The sequence below is a fragment of the Aulonocara stuartgranti genome (assembly GCF_965226115.1).
Source record: "Aulonocara stuartgranti genome assembly, chromosome: 7".
In the NCBI taxonomy this organism is placed as follows: domain Eukaryota; kingdom Metazoa; phylum Chordata; class Actinopteri; order Cichliformes; family Cichlidae; genus Aulonocara; species Aulonocara stuartgranti.
In genome coordinates this window covers 3685969-3713928 of record NC_138945.1, presented here as the reverse complement: position 1 = coordinate 3713928, position 27960 = coordinate 3685969, and the positions used below count along the sequence as shown (strand labels likewise).

The window sequence follows — 27960 nt, the reverse complement described above, 5'->3', positions numbered from 1 at the left end:
CATTACAGGCTTCTTCTGAGCTAAGACCTTTGCCACAGCGTGCATTGCTTCATCAGGCATGTGTCCGAGATTTTCCTGGTTTGGTTTCTGAGCACTGGCGGGCCGAGTTGATCTACTTTCTGCGGCGGGCGGCTCCCTTCTTGCTGCTGTAATGCGAAACGCAAAGAAATTGGACATATTTCAGAACTTTGAGCTGTTCTCACATTGTGCGATGCCGTCGATGCTGATTTGCAAATTTATACTCAAACTCAAACTTCAGAGAACAGCAGTGAACAGCTCAAAGACTCCTTGGTAGAAGTCAAGCACGAGGAGAGTGCAAAAACATGTTTTGCATCATCACATATGAAGCTGAGAGCATTTCACTAGCTGCAAGCATGTTTGTCCAAAATCTCTTGAGGAAACTGGCTGCTTAAAATAAAAATCTCTTCTCAGTTAAAGAAACGGATGGGTGTGTTTTTATCCAACCGTACAGATTTAGATTTTTGTTAAAATTTTGTGCAGCAATCATTCAAAAAAGTAACTGAAAATATTAAAATTATCTTTTTGAGATATGAAAAATATCTTAATTCAGAAAAAAACATGAAAATCCTCATAAATTGTTTAGGGTCTGTTTAGTGTATGTTTTGAGTGGGATTTTGGAAGCAGAAAAAACAACCCAGGAAATTCAGCTCGCATGCACAACTCATGCTGTACTTACCTGCATGGGCTTAATTAATCCAAAGGCACTACCTCAAATCCATCCCCTTTATTTTCGATCGTGTATGCACCGTTACAGTCGTGTTTGCTCTAATTAAGACCTGTGAGTCTGTGAGAAGCTCAGGCCTTAGACTGCTCGAAACGTCCAGACAGTTTTTTTTCTATACTTAATAAAGAGCATATTTCCCAAATATGGTCAACGTAGGCACGCAGCTCAGTCTGTAAGCACCAAAGCTCCGCCCACCTGCTGCCAGAAAGAAAGCGAATGCAACTGACATATCGTGAAAGGTTTCATGTGTCATGTTTGATGTCTTAGGGTGAGTACTTAATGTTCAGGGTAGAAGCGTGATGATGCAGCTGCACCCTTCTATTAAACACCTCTGCATTAAGTACTTGTGCTCGTTAGTCTGGCTGACCAACAGAGTCCAAACAACATGACAGCTGAGATGTTTTTGGCCTGTGTCTGGACCGGGATTGGAACTGAACCATCTGTGGCATGTTACTGAGGTGTTCTTGTGTTTACTGTATGATTATTACTGTTTGAGGGATAAAACTAGTAGTCTTCTATCTAAAATTCATCATAAGATGCATGCTTGATTTTCTAAGACCTTTTCATGTCATTTTATAATGTTAATGATAAATTAAATGGTTAGGGTCAAGGCTAGGGTGTTATCACTGAAGGGTCTAAATCAGGGGTAGGCAACTCCAGGCCTCGAGTGCCAGTGTCCTGGAGGTTTTAGATGTGTCCATGATCCACCACAGCTGATTTAAAGGGCTAAATGACTCCTCAGCATTTCTTGAGGTTTTCCAGAGGTCTGGCAATGAACTAATCATTTGATTCAGGTGTGTTAACCCAGGGTGGGATCTAAAACCTGCAGGACACCAGCACTCGAGGCCTGGAGTTGCCTACCCCTGGTCTAAATTGACACGGAAAACAAATAATGCACTGTGATAACTCAGCTGTTATTCCTGCACACACAATAAAAGGCTGCTCTCTTAGACACTAAAATTTCCCTGCAGGGTGTCTAGTGTTTCATAGCTTGATGTACTCTGTCCCTATTAGTTTTCAGCCTTAAACCAACATGAACTGTCTCAGTGTGATGACAGTTATGTCTTTCCGAGGGGAGAGTTATCACATTATCACGTTATCATGTGGAATTAAATTAAGTTATACTTTGGGGGGGATTATTGGGTGCTGGCGAAGTCAGCAATGACAATACTCACTGCTTCTGCAACTCATCAATGCGAATCCTGTACGTGAGAACCTGGAAATGACACAGCAGCAGCTTTAACTTGCAGCAGGATACCTTTACCTCGGAGAACGATTCCTTCAGCTGAACGGGCTCACTGGGCTGAAAGCTGCGGGCCAAAGCATCATGGGAAACCAAGGCAGCGCCGTGCATAAGAATCTTTTTGTTACCCAGAGTTTCTTCTGTCCTGTGATGTCACCAAATTAAGCACGTCTGCTGTGGTTTCCCACAAAGGAGCACAAACATTTAATTCCCCTTTAGCTCAGCTGTGAAACCTCGCCAAACCCTGACTTACCTTTATGCTCGCTCAAACACATAGCTGAGGCTGTGTGATGTAAAACTGAGCATCACAGTCACTCAGCACCACCTTTACAGACACTTCAGATTATTCATCTGCTTGCAAACAGAGAGTTTGAGTCCAAAACTGGCACCGTGTTCATCCAGTTTCTCTTTGTTTCACCAACGTACAAGCAACTGTGGCTTACGACAAATATTGGAGTTTTACTAATTTAAAAGTGCGGTTGCAGTTCTCTGCAATGCATCCATTTAACATTAAATGCATGACATTAGATGTATATTTTACTATAATGCACAAATACTTCTACACGATCTGGAGTTGAACAACCAAACTTGGTATAGAGGCGCTTCTTGGGCCTATAAAGACTCTTGCCAAGCGTCTAAACGACATCTACCACCCCTACCTTTTTCTTTATTTTTCTCAGTAAAATATCTTATTTTTCTTTGCAGTTGTCACCTGCAAAACAGGTCAAACAGTACAGTAGCATAGTCATGTAGTAGTTATAATAATATAAACAGAGAGCTCTTGTGCTAATATAGAGGCTATAAATAGATTTATATATAGATATTATATACAGGTAAGCCCATTTTTTAAAGTATATGCAGGCAGGACCTCTGTCCACATTTAAACTCACTGAATATAAAATCAGTTCCAGTCATTTTAAGACTGGTTCTCTGAGATCCTTGTTTTAAAAAAAACAATCCTGGCAAAAAGTTAAAACCCCCACTCTTATTCATAAGAGGTTCCTGGAATCCCATGAGCACGTGTCACCTTTTGGAAACAAACTCCTCCGTCCTTTTTTGTCTTTCTCGCTTTTTAATCAGGTGGTGTGTTGTTTCCTATGTCAGCCAGCGGGGGCGCTCTGCTCTGACTTTCCCCGTGCTAACATGCAGGGAGCCGGCATGACTGCTGCTCAGCTGCACTACTTACAATTTACTGAGCTCCTCGATTCTCTTACGCAGGGTAGTAACCTGGAGGAAATCAAGAGTATATCGAGGGTTCAAATCCCGAGGTGACCTTGAGATGCCAACCTCATCAACCAAAACCAAACTACAACAAACCTGGCACGTCTGAAGCACCGAGTCATTTGTGCTCTTAACTTTAGACTATTTATGACTATTTATCTATATTATTAAATGGTCAAATTTAATTTAATCAAGATAATTTGAGGTAAAGTAAAAGTCTGTAAATAAACATAATGTTTAACAACAATCAAGTAGATAAAAGTTCAACAAAAGCAAATTTGTGTCCTCTGTAGCTGAATGTTTATTATATACTAATTATTAATTTGCATGTAACCAATGATTAATTATTGTATGTAAAAAATTAATAATTCATTATATACAATAATTGATAATATAATTTGTTGCATAAATGATTACTTACATATATGATTTCTTAAGTCATAAAAAATATTAGGTGTCCCACAAATCTTTGGATTTAGTGAACTATAAAAAAATCAAGAGAATCAAGTAAATAAGAACAAACTAGTAGTGAAAGAAATCCCACCTTCTGGTTTTTATGAAATTGTAATGAAATATTTTCAATGTAAAATGTCCTAAAAACCTTAAATTTTTTAAAAACATAATCATATTTTAGCATTCAGTTCAAAACATGTTTAGATTAATGTCAGGATAAACTCATCAACTAATTATGGGAATAAACCAAAAAAATGTGATAAAATATATGGAAAGATAACTTTTTGTCTCATATAAAAGGGAAAACCCAGAAAATGAAATAACACATTTTAAACTGAAATCAAAGAAAAGCAGGAAAATAGTTTTATGGTATTTAAATAAGTATTAAATAATTCAAATGAAAGAAATGTAAAATATTATGCTTTTCTCATCCCACTGACCTCTCTCAAACCCGTCTTATTGTTCTTGTCTAAATGCATGAAATTGGCTGAGAAGTTCTCAGTCAGAGACGCCATCGTGGGCGCTCACGAGGACGCCGTCTCACCTCGTACTTCTGCCTCTTCAGTCTCTCCGTGTGGTCGAACTTCTCAGACTCCAGCTGGGTCATCCAGTCATGCAGCTCTTTGATCTTTTCCCTGCAGCAAACACAAGAACACAAATAAACCAAGCAGTTCTTCTGACAGGTGGATTTTGCTTCTGGCACATTCAGTTCCTTGTCTTTACTTTGTTGAGGTTTTTCACCATTTTCTAGGACATTTCTAAGACGTTCAAACTATTTTACACAGGCGTAAAAGTCTAAGGTTATAGTTTTAGTTTCACAGCCGAGTCGTACTTCAGCTTATCCTCGTTCAGATGGTCGATGTTCAGCTGCTTGCGCCTGGCGGCCAGGATCTTCTTCTTCTTCTCCCTCTCAGTCTCTTTCTTTCCTCCTCTCTTCTGGTCAGCCTGTTTGGACAGATGCAGGTCAACAGCTGATCCCATAGACACGTGTGTGTCTGTCTGCATGTATACTGACTCTCTGCAGGTGACTGCTGTACTGGGAGCCCATGCTGGACAGAGCTGACTTCTTCTTGGCATCATCATCTGCCTTCTTCTTGGCATCAGCCTCCTCTCTGATCCGCCTCTCCTCCTGATTTGACAAAAAATACCTCAGAGTGAGACCTCTGCATCCACCACCCGCTCTCTGATCGTCCCTGGTAACCACCAATTTGAACAGAGTACTTACAACATCGGGTCCCAGGACTAACATTAGCTGCACTTATTCATCCTGAACCTGGAAAAACTGGCTTTAAATACTTTGCTGCCTACAAATGGAAGTCACAAGAAACTCCAACTACGTTCGCTCTTTTCAAGGGAACATTTTAAAAGGTTATGTTTATATATCTGCACCAAGACATTTTGTCTTTGCTCCATATATTCATATAGCAGTCACATTTTCATAGTTTGAAAATAACACACCTCACGTCTGGCCTGGCGCTCCTTTTCCTTCTCAGCGCGGACCCTCTGCTGCTCGGCCCTCTCGGCACGACGCTTCTCCTGTGGGACAGGAGCAAACGTTGGGTTAGAAAACAAAGATAACTCACACACCACACAGTGAGTGTCCTTGTTTTTGCTTTGTATCTCTACTAAGATAATTGAAAGATTTTTTTAATTACAAAAATGTAAAAATTAAAAATATAGTGTTTTATTGTTCCCATGATATTTTTTAGTGTTTTTATTGTTGATGTTTTGTCTTTTCTCCATTTGATTTGTGTCATTATCAGCTTGTCTGTGAGCCAAATTTTATTTAATAAAATGAATCACATTGAGAAGACATGCAGAGCCAGCAGAGCTCAGCCTTTAGAAGCCATTCCTTGGCCAGAAATGAGAGCCAGTCACCAACTGCAAAAGGCAGGAAGTATTTCCTGTGTGGATGAATTATTGTGGAAGGCTTTTTGCAATTTTCCAGTTCCATGGAAATATGAACAGATAAAACTACCCATTAGCTAAATACTTACAATCCTCTCCTTGAGGGCGATCAGCTCCTCCTCCTCCTTCTTCCTGTGCTCAAAGTGAGCATCGATCAGGGCCTGCAGCTCAATCAGATCCTTGTTCTGACGTTTCTTCTGGATGTCCTGTGGGGCGGATCAACAGAAGCAGTATTCAGCTGTGCAAAGAAACACCCGGAAATGAACAAAATCTCTTCTACACTGCAGGCGGACTTACATCAAAGTCCACTTTCTCACCGTCTGGGATTTTTGGGGCGGTGGGCCTGCAAGAGAGCGTGGGGGTTTTGAGTGTACTGGCACACTAATTGGAACCTTTCTTTGTCTTTTTTGCCCAAATAACTCCGATTTAAATGTCTACAGGAATCATTTCAAGTCAGACTACATAAGAAGGAACTTACTTGAACTTTGGCTTCTCCTCTGCAGGTTAAGAAGTGAAGAGGGGATGAGTGAATTTCACCAGATTAGAAAGAAAACAGATTATTTCAGTAAACCCAAGCATTACTCAGTGTGGCTTTGGATCAAGGTGACAGATTAGACAGTTTAAAAGGATAGGCTATTCACTTTTTAAGTTAGGGTTAGAACAACAGTCAAATAAGAGCAAACATGTATTGCAAACAGTTTAAACAGGTGTGCAGTTAAAGTAAACCTGAATTGTTAACGTTGGTCTTTGGTTTCACACTGATACAGAGAATATGTCTTTTTTTGTTTTTGGCTTGACCCCAAGAAAAAAAAATCCCTGTTTCCTTCATTTATCTGAACCCAGATTCTGGCGGCTTCATGCCATGCAGATGACAAGTGGCATAGCAAGAGTGTGGGGTTGCTGTGCAGTGAAGCACGTGTTAGCATTTCATATTCATTCACCCTTCCTTCTCCACTAGTGGTTCCAAATTTTTCACCTTCATATTTGGATGCCAATTAGGGCCAGCGCTCCTGGATTCACACAGACAGGTAAAATTTGGACAGACAGCAGGCGTTCCCTGAGTACAGATGTCAGACCTGGACACTGTAGTCCTTCCCAAAACCAGAATGACAGATTTAAGATTGAAGTTTTTAAATCTACATACCTTCCTCTTCAGTGGGGTCTGCATGCAGCAGGCATCCAAAACAAAAAGCAGAACAGAACAGCATTAGCGGGAAGCCTGGGAGCTGCAAACTGTACAGAGTCTAACTAAGGCACACAGCTGATCTACTCAAGCTTAGCATGTTTAAAAAAAATAAAGAAACTGGTTACCACAATCAACTGATTAAGAAAGCCAGCTGCTTATAAGGGCAAAGTTTTACCTTTACTTCGATAACTAAGATGGTAAAACAGTAGTTCAATTTGTACTGAATCACATTTATGTATAATATTTTTCATGTTAGCTTTAAATTACAAAAGAAAACAAACAAACTGTTTACTAAAGTTATAGAAGGGAATAAGCTGTCAAAAAATCCAAACTTATTCATATTTCTACTGAAGGGGTTGAGATAAATACATCCCTTAAATATTAATTGATCATTTATGATTGGCTGCACCAAGTCCTTGTTTTTATCGAGGTCTCAGCTACACCTTACCCTGCATTCACCCTTTTCACCATAGAGGCTGGACTGAGAAGATATAGGGATATGTACGTAGTTTTAAAACAAATTAGCATGTTTTATTTTTGGCATGTTTTGGCATATTTTTTGCATGTTACATGATTGAGCAGAATACAAGATTAAGAGGAAGATGAAAAATGAGTCTATTTTTTAAAATCTTTTTTTCCTCCTATTAGCACTAAGGGTTGTCTTCCCACAGGGAGCAATCAGATGTAGCCTATCCTGCAGGTATGGTACCAATTTTATCCAATTTTTAAATCCTATCAAAGAGAGTAATTGGTTGCATGTTGTGCAGTAGTAAACACAGGGTTGAAATAAAAAAAAAATCTATTTTCTATTTTTCTATTGGTTGTCTTAGATTTTTCAACTCTCAAATGATTTTGTGGTAATATTTTAGCATACAGTGAGCTAGGCTAGTGGAAAAGCCACCTAGCAAGAACTGTAAAATTATTTGTTACTAAAGAAGCAGATGCAAATTTAATGGTGTTTAGAAAGATAACTCCAAAAACATGTCCCAGCTTCTCAAAGATAACATTTTTAGAATGGAGAGCTAATGGAAAGTTAAAGTATTAGCACAACTCTATTAGCTATAGCTGAAGGAGTGAGCTTATTAGCATGTTTTCACTTTCTGACCTTAGTAGTTCAAACATAGCATTTTCAGCTTCTGCATGAACTCATGAACTCATTCTCTGAATTCATGTGGAGGTAAAAGAAAGGTAGTGTTAGCTTAACATTAGCAGACATGGAGAAGGTATAGACCAATCTCACAGCAAAATGTTCAGTGCTAAGTGTTCAGGATACAAACATGTTGTGTGTTTACAATACAGGGTGTATAACTGTGGACATTTTTTGTGGGAAAAGAAGTTGGGAAAAGGCTAAGTCTGTCTAAAATTAACCAAATGCTTTTAGTTTGCAAACATTGAAAGAGCATAGAAAAAAGTGCGGGTGTGAATGGGTGAAGAGGCAAGTTGTGTAAAGTGCTTTGAGTGCTCAGATAGAGCTATATAAGAAGCAGACCATTTACCTTTTACCATAACCAAAGGGTGATTGAACATAAACTAGAAATGACAGTAAAGTCAAATATAAATAAACTCAAGAGGTTGAATGTCATGTCAACTTTCACTGAAAGACTTTAGGGGCTTTTCAACAATCATGTCTTGTGGAGTTACATGTATACGAACATAATTACATGTTTAAAGCCTTTATTGTGACACTCATGGGGACCAGCATTGCTCCTGCTCATTTTGCAGTGAGACTGGGCTGCACATCAGGGTTAGTTATATCGAACTAACTGGCTGTAGCTGCCGGAGCGCATGTGACGCCTGGGAAAGGATCCAATACCCTCTTCCCCCCTTCATGCCACATACCTTCAGGCTCAGGCTCAGGCTCAGGTTCTGGTTCTGGTTCTGGTTCTGGTTCTACCACTGGTTCTGGTTCTGGCTCTGGCTGTGGTTCTGGCTCTGGCTCAGGGGCCACCTCAGGGGCCACCTCTACCTCCACTACTACCTCCTCTTCTACAGCTACACAACATGCAGCGAGTCAAAAGGGGAGAGGAAGGGCAGTGAGAGGGTTAATGGAAGCAGGAGAAATGGAAGAGGGGAGGAGGCGGTCAGTGGATGAAAGGAGGAGATGTGAGATATGAGATATGAGGAGGTTCGTGGTGAGGCAGTTCAAACGAACTGTCACCGGATGATGCTAAAGCAGGTGAGACCGCAAGCAGTTACAGGAAAGAAAAGGTCAGTCACTCATTGATGAAATGTGATCGATTCCTGGAAATACCTGCACTGCAATTGGATGCAGTCAAAGACAAAAGAGAGATTCTAACCTGTCGCCAACCAACTTTGTTTACAACCTGTGTCTTCACTTATCTCAGGTTATGTTAGAGTTAACTAGCATGCCACAAAAACCTGTTCAGGGACGACTAACAAATTAGTATCAGTGACGTGAGACTTATCATCCGGAGTCTGGAGGTTGTGTCTTACCATCGTATTCTTCACGTCCGTCCGAGAAAGAGAGGAGCAGAAGAACATTATCAAAAGATCCCATATGTACCCATTTTTGACAGAATACAAAAGCAAAATGTGGGTACACTGGGGATCCATGCTAAGCATACACAAAACAGTCCTCATGAGCTGATTGGAGCAAAACTTCCAAGTTGTTTTCAAAGTGTGTTCAGCTCAGGAGGACTGCACATTTGCAGATTGTCATGCAGAGCTGCAGGACTCTCTGCCAACAGGACTGCGCCGCTTTATGCGATTTATGTTTCTAAAAGTTTATATTTTAATCTCACAAAGCATAAAAGGCACTGTCCTGTTGTCAGTGCTGGTGTGGTCATTTGCTTGAAGGAGAGAGAGCATTATTGCACAACTTGAATCTGGAGGAGTCAAGCCAAACCTGCAATTTGTCCAGTTCAAATAACTCTCTACAGGGGATGGAAAGTCAGTTAGACAAGATTCAGAAGTAATCCTGGGCCTTTAGCATGGAACTCCCGACTGTACCTGGACCTAATTTTAGGAGTGGATCATTTTTTTAGATATATAATCAGGAGTGGTGGTGCTACTTACCCTCGACCCCACTGCAAGACAGAACACAAAGGAATGCTTAGAATTGTTGCAGCTCATCAAAATCAAACATGAAAATTTGTGGTTTACAGTGAAAACGGCTATTTGACTAAATCATCTTAGCTCAGGATCTTCTTTATTAGTGTTGTCCAGCAATTTAAGATTCTAGCTCACAAAAAGGCCTTAAGTCAAACGTTTTTTGGCCAATCTACTGCTAGAAGATTAAAATCTTAGAATTTGTGAATAAAAATGTGGGTTGACTTACACTTCCTCTGTGTCGGACATGATGACAGTGGACTTTGCAACCTGAAATCAGAAGAGAAAACAGAAACTTTAAGTGTGTGTAAGAAGCGACTGCCCAGCCTGCATGTATTTATAACTCAGGATTAAGTTGCAGATGTCTTAAATATGTCTCAGTGGCTCCACCCAGACCATACCTCACCCTGCCTGCCTGCACAGTTTTCTCCAACACCTCCACAAAATAATAATATAGAAATCTTTGAGTAGAATTATTTAGAAATGATTGTCAATAAAATTTATCTTGCATGTTGCATTAAAGGCATTCCTAAGATCTGTCGCTTCCAAATCTTTTTCAGTTTATAATTAGACTGTCGACTGAAATTTGAGCCTCAGGGCTGAATTTGCTTCTCTCATGATAAGTGAGAAGGAAGCCAAACATAGATTTATGCAAATAGTCTTTTTTCCAGCTGCTCAGAGGATAGATGTTGGGCTGCTGTCGGGTGAAAAAAAGAAACCTTAAAGAAACTTAAATCTTTTCCATCACCATGTGTCAAAGAATAAAGGATGCTGCCACTCTACAGTCATCAACAGTATCCTGATCCTGCTGGAAAATCCCGGTTTGGATCTAAGATCTAATCAAAAGCCTGCAATGATAAACACACATGACCTGGATTTATGCATGATTTAATTTCCCAGTGATTAGATTTCGGATTAGTTGCCCATTGGCCTCACTAGCGTGAGACCACCATGAAGGCGTCCGACATCACAGCTATTTCCAAGAGACAGCTGCACAGGTCCCACAGATCCAGTTTCAGTGCACCCACTGTTAAAGATTGGGTTCCTTCTCCTGGACCACAACCCATCATTCCACCTTCATTTCCTTATCAGGCTCTCCTCTCACATGGTTCCTTCAATCATCCTTCTGAGGATCCCTATCACCTGGGGGAACTTTGCTCAAGAATTAAAATAAACCCAGGAAGGCCGCCTTGAAGGTCTAATTCCCAAATGTCATAAATTCCAAGCTCGGTGTAATGACAAAATGACGATTCCTTTACATCCACTCGTGAGCCCCTCGGCTCCTGTTCGAGATGATAAACTGTTTATCCTCAAGCTATGTGAGGTTCAGTTTGAGAACATGCCACGCCCTTTCACAGCTTCACCAAAATGTAACGTAAATAAGAGAAAACCTGCAATCCAGAAAAGATCTGAGGTCAAATACCAAAAACAACAACGGGATTAGTCGCCGCAGTTCTCGTGGTGTTATATAACTCGTTAGTGTCACCTTCTGTCTCCTGAAGCGGAAAGCTGCTTCAGAGGCTTTAAGCCAACTGTAAATCCCAAAGGCATGAACCCCCACTGGGTCACTGGACTCAAACCAAACAGCAACAGGAACAACAACAAAGTCCAGCTGCTTGTCTGGTGAGAACCTAGAGAACTTTCAAACGTCTGAAACATCAGCTGAGGATTTTAGATAGATTACAAACTTGCTAAAAAGTAATCCAAAGGCTGAGCTTCTTTTGGGTGCTCACAGATACAGAAAGGCACTAAACACAAGTTGTTTACCAAGGTTTCAGGCACTCAGCACCGTCAAACACTGGACTTCATTAACAGGGTTCAAACACAGAAGAGGGAGGCCTTTTTTACTCCGAGATCCACTATTAATTGTTTCCTTCTCACACCTGCCCTCAGCAGCAGCCTCTGCTACTCATGGCAGTGATTTTAGCACATGTGGACTCAACTGTCCTGAGGCTGGGTGATGTTTGGGGGACATTAGGCCTAAACCTGAGCTTCCTCGCTACCATTCACACTCTCATTCACTCCCCTTACTTCCTTACCTCAGAAAAGCTGAAAGAAACGAGCTCCTGCTGGCCAAGACAGGCTGTAAGGTTCTGCAAACTTACCGCGCTGATTATGTCCTTCTGTTATAGTGATACTCGATCCGCTCGGCCTCCCTATTGGCCAAAGAATGAGCTCAGAGGCGAGGCCGTCCACCGTGGCAGAACATGGTCCACGCCTTTGCTGCCCCCACCTCCTTCCTCTGGCACTCAATAAGGAGATGGATGGGTCGAGTGCTAAGGAGGGAGGCTCAAGTTTGGAGAAGGGGACAGCCAAAATGACCCCAGGATGCTATTCTGGGGCTGCTGCATTAGGCAAGCAAATTTCATCTGAGAGCGAGAGATGTTGGACGTCAGGGAAGCGAGGCAGGTGGTGTTTCTGATCCTCCCACAGAAGTCTGGGACACATAAACATAATGTACAGCATACTTGTGCGAGCATGAGAAGCTGAGAGATTTGTCAGTTCAAGCTGTAAATCCAACATGTTGAACCACCTCTTGTTTTGAGGCTTTGATTCGCTGGTTTAAAAGAATCAATCTGACGGACAAATATAGTCCTGCTAAACAGTGGCTCTGATTCAGATCGTTTTTCTGACTGCAGTAGCCCAGAATGCAAAAGCAAATACTAGATGGAAATGTTTTGCCATCACTAGTGCATGGAAGTATAGTTAAATTTAATGATATAAATATTTAAATTACTACTTAATTAAATGCGACTTATGTGCTGAACTTGTGTGTCTCGCTTAGTTATGTAATTTATTCTGGGTCAGGGCTTCTGTGTTTCTGTGGGACCTTTGAGTTAAGCGACATTAAATTATAGATGAGTGAGAGCTGCATTCTTATATCCTCCAGAAATCATCTCCAGTCTGAACTGTGATGACTGTCTTTCCATTCAGCTGTGAAGTCTAAATAAGCTGCTGCAGGAACCCTTCAGTAAAGTTTCCACTAGTATATGGTCACACAGATACTGACAGAGCCTGCAATTTCCTCCAGGGGGTGCTACAGTAACAAAATTAAGGACACAGAGAGAAGTCTTGGTTACCTGTGTATGTGGGAGGTTCAAACCATCAGTATCACGAAAACACAAACAGATGAAACTTCATCAAGGATTTTATCTTTGATTTTGTTGATGCAGAGTTACAATTTACCTGACCTCCCTGCTGGGTAGAAACAAATGTAATTAATGACAAATATGATTAAATGCTTTTTTATATTAGCTTTAAAAACACACAATTACAAAATCCTTGTAGGATAAAATGTACATATTGCATACACATCCCAACCTTATGATGCATGACTGTAAAACAAGTAGAAGATGTAAAAGGTATTTATGTTAAATTTAACTAAAGCTCTTAACAGAAGAAAACTAACCACCCTGGCTTCATGTTGGAAACATTTATGTACTGTTTTTAAGTGATCTCAGCTGAAGTCATAAAACCAGGGCTGGGCTGTAATTTCATGTAATACAAATTTGTAACACAAGATGGCGAAACAAGTCAATCTAACATTTATTGCCCAGGTAAGTCACTGAGAATTCATTCATTCTTCCTAAAACAGCAGCAGCACACATCAGGAAACATTTCAACACACCAGTGTGGTAAAACAGTGCCCCCGTTGGTGACATGTTTAGAGTTATATTTGTGGAGGGCAGTTAAATTAAATACCTTTAAGAAAATGGCAGCTTATTAGAGAAACATTATTGATGAGTGTAGAAACAGAGATATTGATCTATCTATCCATATATATATATATATATATATATATATATATATATATATATATATATATATATATATATATATATATTTAAAAAAAATTCCCCACTCGCCCCTGTGGGCGGTTAATCCTTGAAGCTCGGGTCCACTACCAGAGGCCTGGGAGCTTGAGGGTCCTGCGCAGTATCTTAGCTGTTCCTAGGACTGCGCTCTTCTGGACAGAGATCTCCGATGTTGTTCTCGGGATCTGCTGGAGCCACTCGCCTAGCTTTGGAGTCACTGCACCTAGTGCTCCGATTACCACTGGGACCACCGTCACCTTCACCCTCCACATCTTCTTGAGCTCTTCTCTGAGCCCTTGGTATTTCTCGAGCTTCTCGTGTTCCTTATTTCTAATGTTGCTGTCATTCGGAACTGCTACATCGATCACTGTGGCCGTCTTCTCAGGTTTGTCTACCACCACTATGTCCGATTGGTTAGCCACCACCATTTTGTCCGTCTGTATCTTCTTGCTAAACATTCCTCGACATTTTCAGTGCACATGTTGCTGACACTATAAGTGCAAGTAGTCTGACTGTAAAGGGCAATCATGGCAGTCCTCCTGGCAGCTCTGTGAGACCGGAGATTGACTGTTGGTTTCCATATTGTTCAGGTAAGGAGCTATCAGTCATATAGTATAAAACTCGTCATCCAAAGTTATCGGTTAGAAAAAACATGAATGGTTTTTGGTCACTGCCACATTCTCTACACAGCACTTAATATAGAAGAGGACAGACTGAGTGAAGGTCTCTAGGTCCTGCTGTTTAAAGATGGACCAGTCCAAGTAAATTCAGGAACTAATGAGAAAAAAATAAATTAAATCTCTCTCTCTCTGAAAAAGGTTATAAAGCCATTTCTAAAGCTGTGGGAGTCCAGTGAACCACAATGAGAGCCATTATCCACAAATGGCAAAAACAGAACAGAGCTTAAACTTACCAGGAGTGGCCGCCGAACCAAAATTACCTCAAGAGCATAGCGACGACTCATCTAAGAAGTCATTAAAAAAAAAAAAAAAACAGAACAGCATCCGAAGAACTGCAGGCCTCACTTGCCTCAGTCAAGGTCATTGTTCATGACTCCACCATAAGAAAGAGATTGGGTCAAAATGGCAGGAGCAGGAGTTCAGCGAGCTGGAGGGGCTCGTGCTGCCCGAGCAGGAGCCCAGCGAGCCGGAGGAGCTCAGTGAGCTGCAGGAGCCCAGTGAGCTGGAGGGGCCCGTGCTGCCTGCAGAGGAGCTTGGCGAGCCGGAGGAGCTCAGCGAGCTGAAGGAGCCCATGCTGCCCGTGGAGGAGCCCGTGCTGCCTGTGGAGGAGCTCATTGAGTGGGAGGGCCTCAGCACACCAGAGGGGCCCGCGCTGCCCAAGCAGGGGGTCAGCACACTGGAGGAACAAAGTCCATGTCCAGCACAGCCTGCACGGCCACGTCTACGTTCTGCTTGGCTGGCACGTCATGGATTTGTTGCAGTGCTATGCCGGTAGCTGCCGGAGCTGCCACGACTGTGGCCGCCGGAGCTGCCACCCATGCCGGGTGACATGACACGGGAGTCTAGAGAGCTAACGGGATTTATTGTGTTCTTGTTATTACATTTTTCTAGTTACAGAAATTTTAGAGGGATATCCCTCAATACTGTAAATGCACAAGAGTGTCTTGCTAATTTCATTTTTGACATACACTAATTCTTATATTATTGTGCACAATTTGCAAAAAACAGCATGTGCATTAAAATACACTATGTCCTAGGAGCCATACAGAAAGGCAAACATGAATTTCAATAGCAGCAGTGAACCTTCGATAGGTTCTATAAGGAAAAAAATACGACATCATTTTTGGTTTCTGCAGGTAATGGCGGCCATATGACAGTTCCTGTTGACAACATGATGATGTTTATTCCAATGTAGAAAGTGCTATGAACACCTGATGTTTTTGTTGCTGCGTGCACAAAGGAAATCACAACCAGAGACATGTTGAATGCATATGTAATTACATTTTCATATGCAATAAAGTTATTCCTCTAGCTTATTTGGTTGCAATTCTATCCGGATTTAAAATTACTTACCCAAGGGCACCATTTTTGCTCACTGCGTTGAGTCCAACCCGCAGCCCTTTACTGCCCAACTTTCCAGTCAAACATACAAAAAAATAGGAAATCTGGGAGGGGGCAAACACTTTTTCACATCATTGTACACATCAAAAGCACTAGCAGTGAAACCAAATAGAAACCAAAAACAAAAAGCAACACAAAACCCAGGACCAGAGAGTGGTGACGAGTGATAACAGCGCTGAGAGGATGCTTAAATAAAACCTGTTTGAAGGTTTTAAGGTTAGCCACTGGGAGACTTCTTTTTTCTGACTAGAAAATTAAAATGAGGTCTGATTTTTAGATTTAGTTTCACCATACACAGTTCAAAAATGTCAAAAAATTAAAAGTCCCATCAATAAGGACCCTTGAAGCAACAAGGATGCTAATAGACTGATAGAAAGTTAAGCATTTGTTATTCTTGGGAGCACACTTCACAACCCTCTGTTGGACCTTTGGTGCACCCCTGAAGGACCCCTGGGAGGCCCTCAGACCCCAGTTTTAGAGCCCTGAGGTGGTGAAACCTAAGGTGCCGTGGTCTGTCAGTGATGCATCTCGCCTCAGCTCGCCTTGCTGTCACAACTACGCTGCTGTCACTGAGCAGCTCGCAGGGCTCAGGATTTATTTTTGGATTATCATGGCGCCTGTTCCTTCCATTTGCAGAAGGGGGGTCGAGTTGGGCTCAACATGAACCTGCCGCTCTGACACTCCGGGCTGGGACAAGCAGGCAGCAGCCGGCCGGCCGCCCCCCAAGCAGCAGTCGCACAGGTAAACACACCATAATTACGCCTTTTGTTCTCCAAATAGAGCGTAGGGACACTGTTCGCAGGGTTAGTGAGGCAGAATCAACCCCCCCTAACTCGGCACCAAGGTGTCTGATGTGATTGGGGAGCTCAGGGTGCTTTTTCTTGTCCTCAGTGCAACATTAAAGCACCAGCAGGGATGAGCTAGGTGCTAATCACGCACTGTTTTGGCTTCAAAAACACACTCTGTCCTCTCGGTTATTTGTCCTCTTCTGCAATGAGGTCAATGAGATTGACTGTACTCTTATCTTCTTTTGTGTAGTTCTTGAGAATAAAGCTGCTCACTGTTTTACAATGAGCTTGAACCTGTGCTCTGTTCTGTTAAGGGGAACCTGCCTGGAGTGCTTTTGAACATCAGCAACAAGTTTTTACCTGGTAAGCTCTCCCATTTTTCATCAAAAACCACTGTTTGCTGTGATTGATCGTCATAACTTCAGGTTAATGACTTTTTGGGGTGGATTCATTTGCTTAAGCAGGGCATTGTGGAGCAGCTTGGCCTTTATTACACAGCTATTATTACTCTTTCCTCTTTTGAACTAGCATCCTGAAGGCACTCCAAATACCAAAACTACCAAAGCCTTAAAAGGAGCAGTGAGCATCTCATGTGTCAGGCAGGCAGCAGGTTCAGACAGGGAGATGTGTGCATGCAAGGGTGGGTGGGAGGTCTAAAACACAACCAGCACTGGCCTACATTTCACTGAGGTGACACACATAGTAAACTGAGGGTATCAAACACTCGTTTTTGCAGACTTCATGATGTCAGCGTTGCTTTATTTGTAACACGAACCTTCTTATTACTTCTTATCAAAAACATTTCTGCATCTTATTTTAAGCTGACCTCGACTCTGCTGTCTCATTTTCCATTAATTAAAAAAGAACTACAGAACAGTCCATTAGAAAATATATCTCCTAGTCTGAGGTTCATGATCCATTTCTGTTAAGTGGTGCTGTCATGTGATTGGACATTCTCAGTGACAACATATTTCCCAGGCCCTATCAGGCGTCTGGGAGCTGTGATGTCATAAGGTCAGATGCTTTGCATTCACTTTCACCCTTCAGCAGAACTGCACATACACGTCTATATGTGTGCTTTTATTTATGTGGGGTGAGACATGAGAGGATATGTGATGGAGCTGCCCTCCATTTCTGTCTGGTATTAAATATCAAACTATGATTTATGGCCTGACTGGGAAAGCAAATATAACCTTTTTTTTTTTTCAAATTAATAACACCAACACAAGGTAAATATGTTGAATTCTTAAATTTAAAGAAAGAAAGAAAAGTCTACGTGCAAAGTAAATCATCTCACTAAATAATAGGGAGATACCCAAAAATCAGCCATTTATTGATTCTACTGGTTTTGACATTGGAGAATGTACAGGATTATTGTGACTCCATGACATGTTCTCTAGCATCACTATTACCAAGAAATATCTATGCATGAAGCTATATGACACAAGTCAATTAGTTAGACTACAATAAAATAAAGGCCTGGATGTAATAACTTTTTCTATATTCAGACAAAATTGTTCTTAAAAATCTAAAAAAAAAATCACAGAAACATGTTGTCTAAATACACTGGACGGTATTACCTTAGTCGCCGGCAACACTATGGAACCTGGGAGCAATTTTTGATCAGGATATCTCCTTGAGTGCACATATTCAGCTAATATGTAGATCTGCTTTCTTTCTTTCTTTGGAGTATCTATAAAATTAGAAACATCTTGTCTGAGTATTGCTGAAAAACAGGGGCTAAAAATAGGGATCACATTTCTCCCACATTGGCTTCTCTTTGGTGGCTGAACAATTGGATTTAAAATTCTTTTAAAATTCTTTTTCTCAAATACAAAATTCTCAATAATCAGTCCCACCTGATCTTAAAGACCTTCTAGTACCATAGTATCCTAACAGAGCTCTTTGAGGTTTCTTGAGTTTCTGAGAGTAGAATGGGAGGAAAAGCCTTCAGCCATCGGGTCCCTTTCCTCTCCTGTGGAACCAGCTCCCAGATTACCTTTCAGCTTTTGTTCAGACCGCTGCGATACGTCATGCGAATCACTGTAAGCTTTTCTTTTGCACTCACCTCTTTTCAGTCCCCATGTTTATATCTCACTTAAGCATGTCAATCGTCTTCATCTCCCTTGGTCTGTGTTGTGTCCTTGTCACCTCATTATTTTGTTCATCCGCTTTCACTTCCACCCCCCAACTGGTCGTGGCAGATGGTTGCCCATCCCTGAGACTGGTTCTGCTGGAGTTTTTTTCCTATTAAAAGGGAGTTTTTCCTTCTCACTACGTGTTTGCTCATAGGGGGTTATTTGATTGTTGGGGTTTTCTCTGTAGCGTCTTAATACTGTAGCGTCTTTACCTTACAGTATTAAGCCCATTTATGTGGCTGTTGTTGTAATTTGGCACTACATAACTGAACGTGAGGTGAATTAAAACTAATACACATTATCCTCCATCTATGAAAATTATCATATTGCAACTCCCCACATTTTATAACCTTAAATCTTGAACATGTAGAATGAAAGCCATAATAAACTTGACATTATTAGCTCTGATATTGATGTATAGCAAACTGTAAATAATGTATTGTCTATTGGGAATCTACAGATTCAGTTATAAGATTTTAAGGTCACAAATTGACAGTTTCTTCCCGTTTCTTTGACTTTCTGTTGAACTCTGAAAATACTTATACTAAAGATACTAAATACTAAAAAATACTAAAGTGACAATTCTTTAAGACAAAGATATAATTTTGTGAAAAGATTTCTGTGTAAGTCAGTAAGTTTACTAAGAATAGACTACGCGGCTGCAGTCAATGGAGAAATATAGCTTGCATTTATATACATTCATCTTACTCACTTCTCCTGTTACACCAAGTTTGTATCTGATGGCTTTAAGGCAGCTGGTCCTGCAGAGACTCCATCTGAGAATCCGCATCACAGCTCTCTGATTTATTGTATTTAGGAAAGTGATGCGGCCTGTAAAAAACCAGGAGTCTTAAAAAAAGAAAGCAGGTGATTGGCCAGCGTCCGCTTTGCCTTCAAACTAAAATTAGGCTGTGAAACAGGCTTCCAGCATCAGCTGTGAAGGGGTATCATAGAGCAGGAGGAGTTCAGCTTGATTCTTTGGGTGGGTGTTTCAGCCTGAATTGCCAATATCCGTCTTCCATCAGGACATCAGTGTTTGAGGCACAGGAAAAACTTTTCGAGAGAAGTTGATGTATTTTAACTCTTGCCAGACTAACGCCTTGTTCATATGCTAAGAATGCACATCTTTTCCATCTGTCTCCAATGGAATACCTTTGTATTGCTAAAATTGGGAATAAAATATTTCTGAAACAGACTGAAACCTTAGTAGTCTATAGTAACCCAATATCATTTTACCATACTTTGTACACTATAGGTGCCTGGTTAGTGGATAGTAAAAGCATGCTAGCTCTCTGGTTAAAGGGGTTATTTTTTGCTGTTCATTGCCTTTAATGAAAAATGTAAATAATAATAATGATAATATATTTGTGGTAATAAGTAATGGATCAGTATACTGCTGCCTGTCCAACTGGTTGCTCATCCCATGGATTCCATTTCTACCAAGACTGGAAACAGTCCCTCCCCTGCATTATAGCCGTGTTGAGTTTGGCATAAGTGGGACGTGAACCAATTATATGGTAGTGTTATTACCAATTATAGACTTTACTGAGCAACGTTGGAGAAGCTTCCAAGTCTGAACAATAAAGAACAATTAAAAACTGAATACTACATATTTGTTCAGAAGGCTAACGGAGGGTGACTGCTGTGGTTGCAAAAAGAGTCACATTTGCATTCTTACTAAACACTTTCCAGATGAATTCACGGTCTCAGGTGATAGTTCCAAATTTAACTGCAATAAACAGCAAACTAAGCTAAAGTGAAGACACAACTCAAGTAAAAAAAGAAAGAGATTTTAATTTAATCAAGAAAATGACTTAAAAACACATACAGGTAAACATTGCAGGACATTAAAGGTGAAAAATGTCATTTAGTTTGGATGTTATTAGTCTTCTGAATTGCAGTATCAGTCCCATACACACCAACTTTAACTGCCCCCCTTTATCTTCCTGCAAGCAGAACAAGCTGCTGCATTGTAATCAAAGTTAAACAGTGGAACAGATTATGTAGACATCTAGTGGTTTTGTGAAGAAGTGTATACTGAGGCAGTAAATGTGAAATTAAGATAGCAAATGTCAGCTGTGTTTCAAATCTCTCCCAAGTCCAGCTTCTTTTCAAGATTGTTCTTTAGCAAAGGTTTAAGTTCAGAACATGTAACACGTCAAAGGGTGAACCAACACTTCTATGCAATTTCTAAAATGTAGATGATTTCTATAGGACCCCTCCCCCATACATTTAATATTTCACAAAACATCACCATTCAGTGATCAACTAGACTTGAATTATGATTTACCAAAAACTGCAGAGGAGAAGAAAAACAAATAGCAAAGTTTACAGTCAGATATATACACAATACTAGAAATGCAATGCAAGAAAACATGGAAAGAAAGAGAAAATCGGTTAAATATAAACATTAAATGATCAAATGGTTTTGGGCTTGAGCTGATGCTTTCTTGTATAATTGTACAACCTCCACAATCTTGAGAAACTGCTATTTAACAGTTTCCCTGTAGGTATTAACAAAGTTTTTCTGGTTCTGGTTACTTGTGTTAGATGTCTGTATCACCAGCACATTGTTGTGAGATCAAGATGGAAACCACTTGAAGAGCAGCGCCATTTCAGTAATCACTGTGACATAAATCTGCAAAAAACAACAAGAAAATTGTTGCAAAACAGTCAAACTCCCATTTGCGCAATTTTCAGAAACATTTTCAGGACCAACTTACTAAATCCTTCATTAATTTAAGTTAAGTTAAGATAAAATGCTGTGAGTCTGGTTACATTTCTGAAAGAAAAAGCTCAATGACCAATGTTAAAGACAGAATTTAAATCAATGATTGACTTACAGTCAGAACTAAAGACGAGGAACCAACCATTATTATAATCTTATTTATTTATTGGCATCTGGACCAGTTTGGTATTGTACAGGTCCAGAGCTGTAATCTTTGTTAGTTTTTGACAGCTTGTGACTTTTTTCTCCTTAGGGTGCTGAAGCACTCATGGCTGTCGCTTATGGTAGTGTCACCCAGCCAGGCCTGCTTTCCCAGCAGTACCCCCCACCCCTGCTTCCCAAGCCTGGAAAGGACAACGTTCGGCTTCAGAAACTCCTCAAAAGGACTGCCAAGAAAAAAGCTTCTGCTCAAGCATCACAGTCTACCGCACTTTTCCGCTCCAGCCTCTCCCCTGTAAATGAAGCAAGCCCTGACCTCGAGCACAGTGACCACTCCACCCCACCTCGCACTCCAGACACACCACAGAGCATCTACAGCAACCAACAGCCACCAAGGTTCATCATCAGGCTTCCGTATCAGCATGTGGCATCGCCATACCCACAGCGTGCAGCTTATGGCAGAGGAGCTAGGATGTCACCTCCAACAGTGGCAATGCCTTCATACTCTTACTCTCAACATGTCACCACAGTTTCTTACCCAGTTTACCCTGAAGGAGTCTCAGCAGCCCTGGGACAAGTCACTCAGCCAGGGCCACCCAAAGTGCTGCTGTTGGCTTCTGAGGTGACAGTATCTGCTGCTGAATTGGACACAGCTGTAGCAACCGCACCTTCAAAACCTCGAAGTCCAGGTCCAACTCCATTTACAATAGCTGGGGGTCAGCCAGTGATTAGACCTCTCACTGTGTTGACCCCACTGGTCAAACCCAGAAGTCCACGTCCAACATTTAAAGCAACCGAACCCTCAAAATCACCCAAACCCATGTTTGATGTCCCTCAAATTAGGATGTACACTGCAAGCACATCCTTTTACGAGAATTCCAGGATGCCACCAGTGTATGACACAGCTGGATTAACTGCTATTGGTAGTACATTACCTCAAAGTAAGACACCAGTTGAGACAAAACAAGCTACTCAGAGAACAACACCAACTTCAGATATTAAGAGAGGCATTACACCAACAGCAGAGATTAATGCCACCATTGTTCCTGCTTTGGAGATCAACACAGCCACATCAATATCTGAAATCAAAAGAGTCACGCCAACTGCCGAAATCAAAAGAGTCACGCCAACTGCCGAAATCAAAAGAGTCACGCCAACTGCCGAAATCAAAAGAGTCACCCCATCTGCTGAAATCAAAAGAGCCCCACCAACAACAACTGAAATCAAGAAAGTCACCCCAACAGCTGAAATCAGAGTTAAAACACCAACTTATGAGTTCCAAACATCAAGAACTGCAGCAGGAAGGCCTAAAACACCAGCGCACCATGTAAACCGCGCTGCAACACCAGTATTTGAGATCTCAAGACCCAATCCTCTCTTATTTGCAGTGTCACCAGTCACAGTAGAGTCAGAGTGGTCGAGGGCACCTCAAACAGTGGTAAGCAGTTCATCTGCTTCCCAAAGTGTGAAGACTACAGTGCCTCTTGAACAAACATTAAATAGGGACATCCACTCAGACATGATGCCTTCAGCAAAACCAATACAACCAAGTATTAGAAAGTCAAAGTCGGAACCCATGCTGTCAAGCAGAAAGAGTTCAACTGGGTCTGAAGAGCCCAAAACTTCAATAACACCAGCAGTGACTGGGTATCAGAGGGCTAAGACTCCAACATATGAGGCATCCCGACTTATTACCACATCACCTGGCTATAAAAGACCAAAGACACCCACCTATGGGACATCACCTTTAAGTGGGTCACCTATAGGCTTTCAGAGACCTAAAACACCAACTCAAGTGTCTCAAAAGTCAAAGTCTGGTTATCGTGGACTCACACCGGCTGAATACGCTGCTTATGGAGGAATCAGAACTTACTCTCCAGCATTTGATATTTCAGTTTCAACTACGCTGACTAAAGAGGATGATAAAGCTAAAAGAGAGATCTCTGAAGAATCAAAAGCCCCCAGCCAAGAACCCTCTGAGCCATCTACAGTCAAAGAAACACCAAAAAATGTTGCTCACTACCACCAGAGAGATGAGAAGGTTGCTGCCACACCTCCAGTCCCTTTTATTGTTGTTACACAAGCATCTGACTCACCTGGAGCGATGTTAACACAAGAGAAGAGCACTGTATCTGGTCTGGTTGCAGCAAAAGGAGATACAACAATCATTCAAGAAATGCCAAAAACTATACTTTCAACAGCAGAGAATGAGAAAGTGGAAACACTTATTCAAGAAACTAAACCAAAGACTCCTGAAACCAAACATCCTTTGCCTAAAGGTGGAGACCAAGATCCCCTGAAGGCAGTAAAGAAGCTTCTAGGTAAAGAAAAAGTCCCAACTGCTGAGCAGAAATCTATACCTGAGAAAAATGCTGATGTCGCAGAAATAAAGGAACAAGGAAAACCTGTAAATGTCACTAATATCACACCTAAAGGCTCAAAGCCAAGTACTGCAGCATTTCCTCTGCTTAAGGTTTCTGCTGCTGTAGCAGACAAAGAACAGGACAGGAAAACAGAATCACCTTCAGGAGATCAATTGGCACCTGAGAAAAAGGACAGTGATGAGAGCCTACCAGCAGGCGAGTCTCTTCTTAAAGCCATATTAAAGCCGAAGGGATTGAAATCTAAAGCGAGCGGTTGGTCAAGGCTCAAGACACACATGGTGGTGGAGCAGGCGGAGCCCAAATTCCCAGATACAGGCTCTGAGAAGGTGGTCACGGGGCAGGACCAGAAGGAGACAAAAACAGTGGAGAAGGCTGGAGACGAGCCCAGCACCCAAAATGAAAACCAAACCAAAGACTCTCCCAAGGCGACACAAATGTGGGACGCTGTCCTCTTCCAAATGTTTTCTTCCAAGGAGAACATCATGCACCAGATTGAGTTAAATAAAAGTGAGGAGGAGAAGAAAGAAGAGGGAAAAGATGAGCTGAAAGAAATACCGTCATTCGCGTACAGGTTGCCTGTGCTGCTTTTCAGTCCAAAATTTGATGCTAAAAAGCTCAAAGAGGCAGCATCGAGGCCGGTCACAAAAATTTCCACTGTATTTGAAATGGGCCTGATTGGGCGAAAAGGTAAAGATGAGGAACCAAAAGACTTTAATAGAACAGCAAGGGGGTTCACCACTTCTTAAGCTACACCCAAGATGAAGTGCCAAGACAAAAGTGTAAAAAACAAAACAAAAAAACAAAAAACCAAAACAGGATTCTATGTTTAATGTACAGATGCAGAAAATCTTAGCCACAGAAACAATGTAAAAGTCTGGAGTCTTAGTCCCTTGTTGCTGCAGTGCTGAAGAAAACTTCGGTCAGAACTTTATACTTGACAAATGCTTTGTGTGACTGGCTGTCAGGGTGTTAGCATACATGTCTGTATTTGTGGATTAGCTTGAAAGAGAGCTCTCTTTGTCTTAAAGTCATTGAGACATCACACCAAGTGTTGTAAGAGCTTCTCGTTTGTTCTTTTCTTCAAAGTGTTCACAATAAACAGACACTGTTAGATTATGAATTAGCGAGATTTTAAAAGTGCCCTGTGGAGTTTTCTATTAAGAAACATACATAGGGGAGACCGGGGATAGTTGTAACATTTTTGACATTTCTGTCTGTAAATTGGAGCTCTTTTAAGGTAGTGGATTCAAAATGTAATGCAAAGTATTTACATGTCTCTGCTATTAAATAGTGCAGCTATTTTCTCTGCAGCACAATTACCCACTGCATGGTATGGTCTCAAACACAAAGAGTGAAATGTTACAATTAACCCCATAGTCTGGGTTAGTTGTAACATATCCTGGGGTGAAATGTAACACAATGAAATAAGGGTACTAACAAAATATTAACACGTAATCTTTGTTTATTCAACACATGAATGCACTTAGAGCCATTTATGTAGTTATGTGTGTGTGTGTGTGTGTGTGTGTGTGTGTGTGTGTGTGTGTGTGTGTGTGTGTGTGACAGAATGCAGAAATCTAGCTTTTGAACATATTCCAACCCCCCAAAAAAGACAAATTATGGAATTTTCTGCAACTGAATATTTCATTCATTTTGGTTGGTCTTCCTTGAGTTTGGCCTCATTGGCTCAGTGGGCATTATAACCTACAACTCTTGCACCAATTTTGAACATAACAATGAAGCTGAAAAAATGTATTTGTTCACCAGCATCGCAATTCCATTACTTTTTATCCTGGCTTACCTTGGTGTGGTTTGCAAAGAGCTTCAGAAAGATGAGGAAATCTGTTTCGTGCACCCATCCTGATTTATTTCCACTACCAGTACTTCCTACTGGTCCATCTCTGACACAGTGGTCAGCATAATGTATGTGTGGGAACACAAACAGTGGAGGAATTGTGTTGCCAATGGCATTAACCGCATATACAAATGCGACCAGTGAACCTCTCTCTGCTGATGTCGTTGCCCCAACTTGTTTACTATAAGTTAAAGTAATAGTGTGGTAAGTTGTAACATCTGCATTATTGTTACAACTGACCCAGACTGTTGCTGTTACAACTGACCCAGACTCCTATAGCCATGAACTAGCTAACATTACAGCCAACGGCTAAAACATTAGCACTAAAGACCTACACAGAATATATCCCCATAGACATACAAATAACATAATTTAAGTTTGATGAGTTTAACTGCAAAGCAGATAATGCTACTAGAAATTGAAATAAAGTAGAAAAACTTACTTTTTGGCATACAAATTACTTTTTTTCATGTTAAATTGTCTGTGTTTGACAAAATGTGCTGATTTTTCACATGTGATAGCACAACTGAGTTGGGCATGCACAGGATGAGTCACATCATTTGAAACTTAGCCCTGATTGGAGAAATTGGAAGTGTTACAACTGACCCACGTTACAACTATCCCCGGTCTCCCCTACTGTTAGGTGTTTAAAAGGTCAGGGTGTTGAGTGTAATTTTCATTTGCAAAGCATTTTGAAAATATGGTTCTTATATTTCTGGTTCTTAGCTTTCATCTTTTCTGCTTTGTTGGTGCATTGCTACAAATTTAGGCTTTGGCTTCACTCTACCAACTGTATTGAAAAGGACAAAACCTAAGAGAGATTAAAATTGAGATATTCTAACTGCATGAAACAGGTCTTATAGTGTATGTAAAAACCACAACATACTGCTAATAGTGATCAGAAAACTCCATAGGGTACTTTTATTACAGAAATGTGGATGCTTAGAAAAATAAATTAACTTTTAGTGAATAAAAATATGTTTTTATGGCTAATAAATAAAATGTAAGTGATTTTATGATACATAATTTGTTCAATTATTATTCAAATATGCAGTTTTATTCAAACTGGTGCTACTTACCTTAGGGTAAGACTTCTCGTTATGATTTTGTTTTTCAGGCTGTAGATGGTTGTGTTTTGCGAATAAACCCTCTTAAAATCACACTGCATGAACATTTTTGAGATAATTTAAAATCACTATGATCTAACAAAAAAAAAGGGCAAATTGGAGGGAGTTTATTTAAATCTGACTAATATTATAATTTTCATGTTTACAGGTTACATATTGAGCCGCAGTACATTTTTACACATGCTTACTGGTAGCTGTATACGGTGGTAAATGCTGCATAAATAAAGCACTGGGCTTTGCTATGAAAAATATAATTCCCATATAAAGTTCAAATTACTATAAAATAATTTTAGTGATTTTCAGCTCAACATGTTAAATTTTACTGTGACTTAAAGACGGTTGATGAGCTAAAAGCGTGTGAAAGTTGTTTGAAGAACGATGAAGAGCAGCCTCCACTGTGATGGAGGTCAGTGGGATAGTGATCTGTGAGGTCAAAGGTAAAGATGCACAGAAGGGATTTGACTGTAATGCATGGTAGGCACTCCAAACTTTATTTTAAAAGCTTTGTTTGTTTTTTGTCCAGCCCGAGTCAGGAGAAGTCTTTCACTAGTGATCTTTTTAACGTGTGTGTTGGAGCTACTGATTATTCTAGGTACAGCTTATAAAAGTCATCTTTAGTTGCTGACACTGTCAAAATAAATCTTAAGCAGAGTTACCCTCATGTTCAGTTTATTTACAGTAACACAGGAAATAAAAACTGCTCTGATTTTTTACTTTCCTACAGTTGGAAAATGTAAAAGAAATCTTTCTCTACCAAATTCAGTTCTTTTCATTTTCATATCTCTATCTAGGTTACTCTGTTTGAACATAGCTTAGCATTTCATAATAAAACCAAATTGTGACTTCTGTCTCTGTTGCTGTATTTTCGTTATCACTGCTGTTTTATTTAAAGTGAAGCACTTTGAACTGTTTTCTTTTTCTTACGTGAAGCTTGCTGTACTGCTGCCCTGCACAAAAGGTAATGAAAAATAAACAGTCTGACTTAAATGTTTCTCAACATGTACATTTTTCTTGCCCATAGGTTCAATTCAGCGTGGAACATCAGGGGCAGAGATAGCTC

General features: G+C 40.7%; 3 protein-coding genes across 9 annotated transcripts in view; 1 reads left to right on the top strand and 2 right to left on the bottom strand.

The window, feature by feature from the left end:
* On the bottom strand, nucleotides 1–11983 carry LOC309710752 (troponin T, fast skeletal muscle isoforms-like). Of its 7 annotated transcripts, none has more exons than XM_082540502.1 (12): nucleotides 11865–11983; nucleotides 10055–10095; nucleotides 9793–9803; nucleotides 6049–6067; nucleotides 5868–5913; nucleotides 5660–5776; nucleotides 5121–5198; nucleotides 4678–4791; nucleotides 4495–4607; nucleotides 4207–4297; nucleotides 3175–3215; nucleotides 1–146 (listed from the first exon to the last, which is right to left on the bottom strand). In XM_082540502.1, exons 2-12 carry the CDS (start codon nucleotides 10072–10074, stop codon nucleotides 113–115), a joined length of 684 nt encoding a protein of 227 aa, XP_082396628.1. In that variant the 5' UTR covers nucleotides 10075–10095; nucleotides 11865–11983; the 3' UTR covers nucleotides 1–112. The 7 variants fall into 7 exon arrangements, with proteins under 7 accessions (XP_082396628.1, XP_082396623.1, XP_082396624.1 ...); XM_082540497.1 differs by lacking the exons at nucleotides 9793–9803; nucleotides 10055–10095; nucleotides 11865–11983 and adding exons at nucleotides 6715–6732; nucleotides 8596–8748; nucleotides 9211–9289; XM_082540498.1 differs by lacking the exons at nucleotides 3175–3215; nucleotides 9793–9803; nucleotides 10055–10095; nucleotides 11865–11983 and adding exons at nucleotides 1921–1961; nucleotides 6715–6732; nucleotides 8596–8748; nucleotides 9211–9289.
* prr33 (proline rich 33) lies at nucleotides 6739–27887 on the top strand. Its single transcript, XM_082540492.1, has 4 exons — nucleotides 6739–7456; nucleotides 16358–16462; nucleotides 16824–16872; nucleotides 21629–27887. The coding sequence occupies exon 4, from the start codon at nucleotides 21644–21646 to the stop codon at nucleotides 24662–24664; it is 3021 nt and encodes a 1006-aa protein (XP_082396618.1). The 5' UTR covers nucleotides 6739–7456; nucleotides 16358–16462; nucleotides 16824–16872; nucleotides 21629–21643; the 3' UTR covers nucleotides 24665–27887.
* lsp1a (lymphocyte specific protein 1 a) overlaps nucleotides 20422–27960 on the bottom strand; it is a 42115-nt gene continuing 34576 nt past the window's right edge. Inside the window, exon 14 of the mRNA XM_082540493.1 lies at nucleotides 20422–21285. Within this exon, the coding sequence (XP_082396619.1) occupies nucleotides 21263–21285 (23 nt within the window). The 3' untranslated portion in view covers nucleotides 20422–21262. The remainder of the gene's footprint in view (nucleotides 21286–27960) is intronic.

What these genes read in the sequence shown, in the direction of transcription:
- LOC309710752 (XM_082540497.1), bottom strand. Translation starts at nt 9,274, where the DNA reads ATGGGATCTTTTGATAATGTTCTTCTGCTCCTCTCTTTCTCGGACGGA. An exon ending in GTGAGAAAGTGGACTTTGAT is followed by an intron (nt 5,777 to 5,867) that starts GTAAGTCCGCCT and finishes TCCGCCCCACAG; the next exon opens with GACATCCAGAAGAAACGTCA. An exon ending in AGCGCCAGGCCAGACGTGAG is followed by an intron (nt 4,792 to 5,120) that starts GTGTGTTATTTT and finishes TTGTCAAATCAG; the next exon opens with GAGGAGAGGCGGATCAGAGA.
- prr33 (XM_082540492.1), top strand. Translation starts at nt 21,644, where the DNA reads ATGGCTGTCGCTTATGGTAGTGTCACCCAGCCAGGCCTGCTTTCCCAG.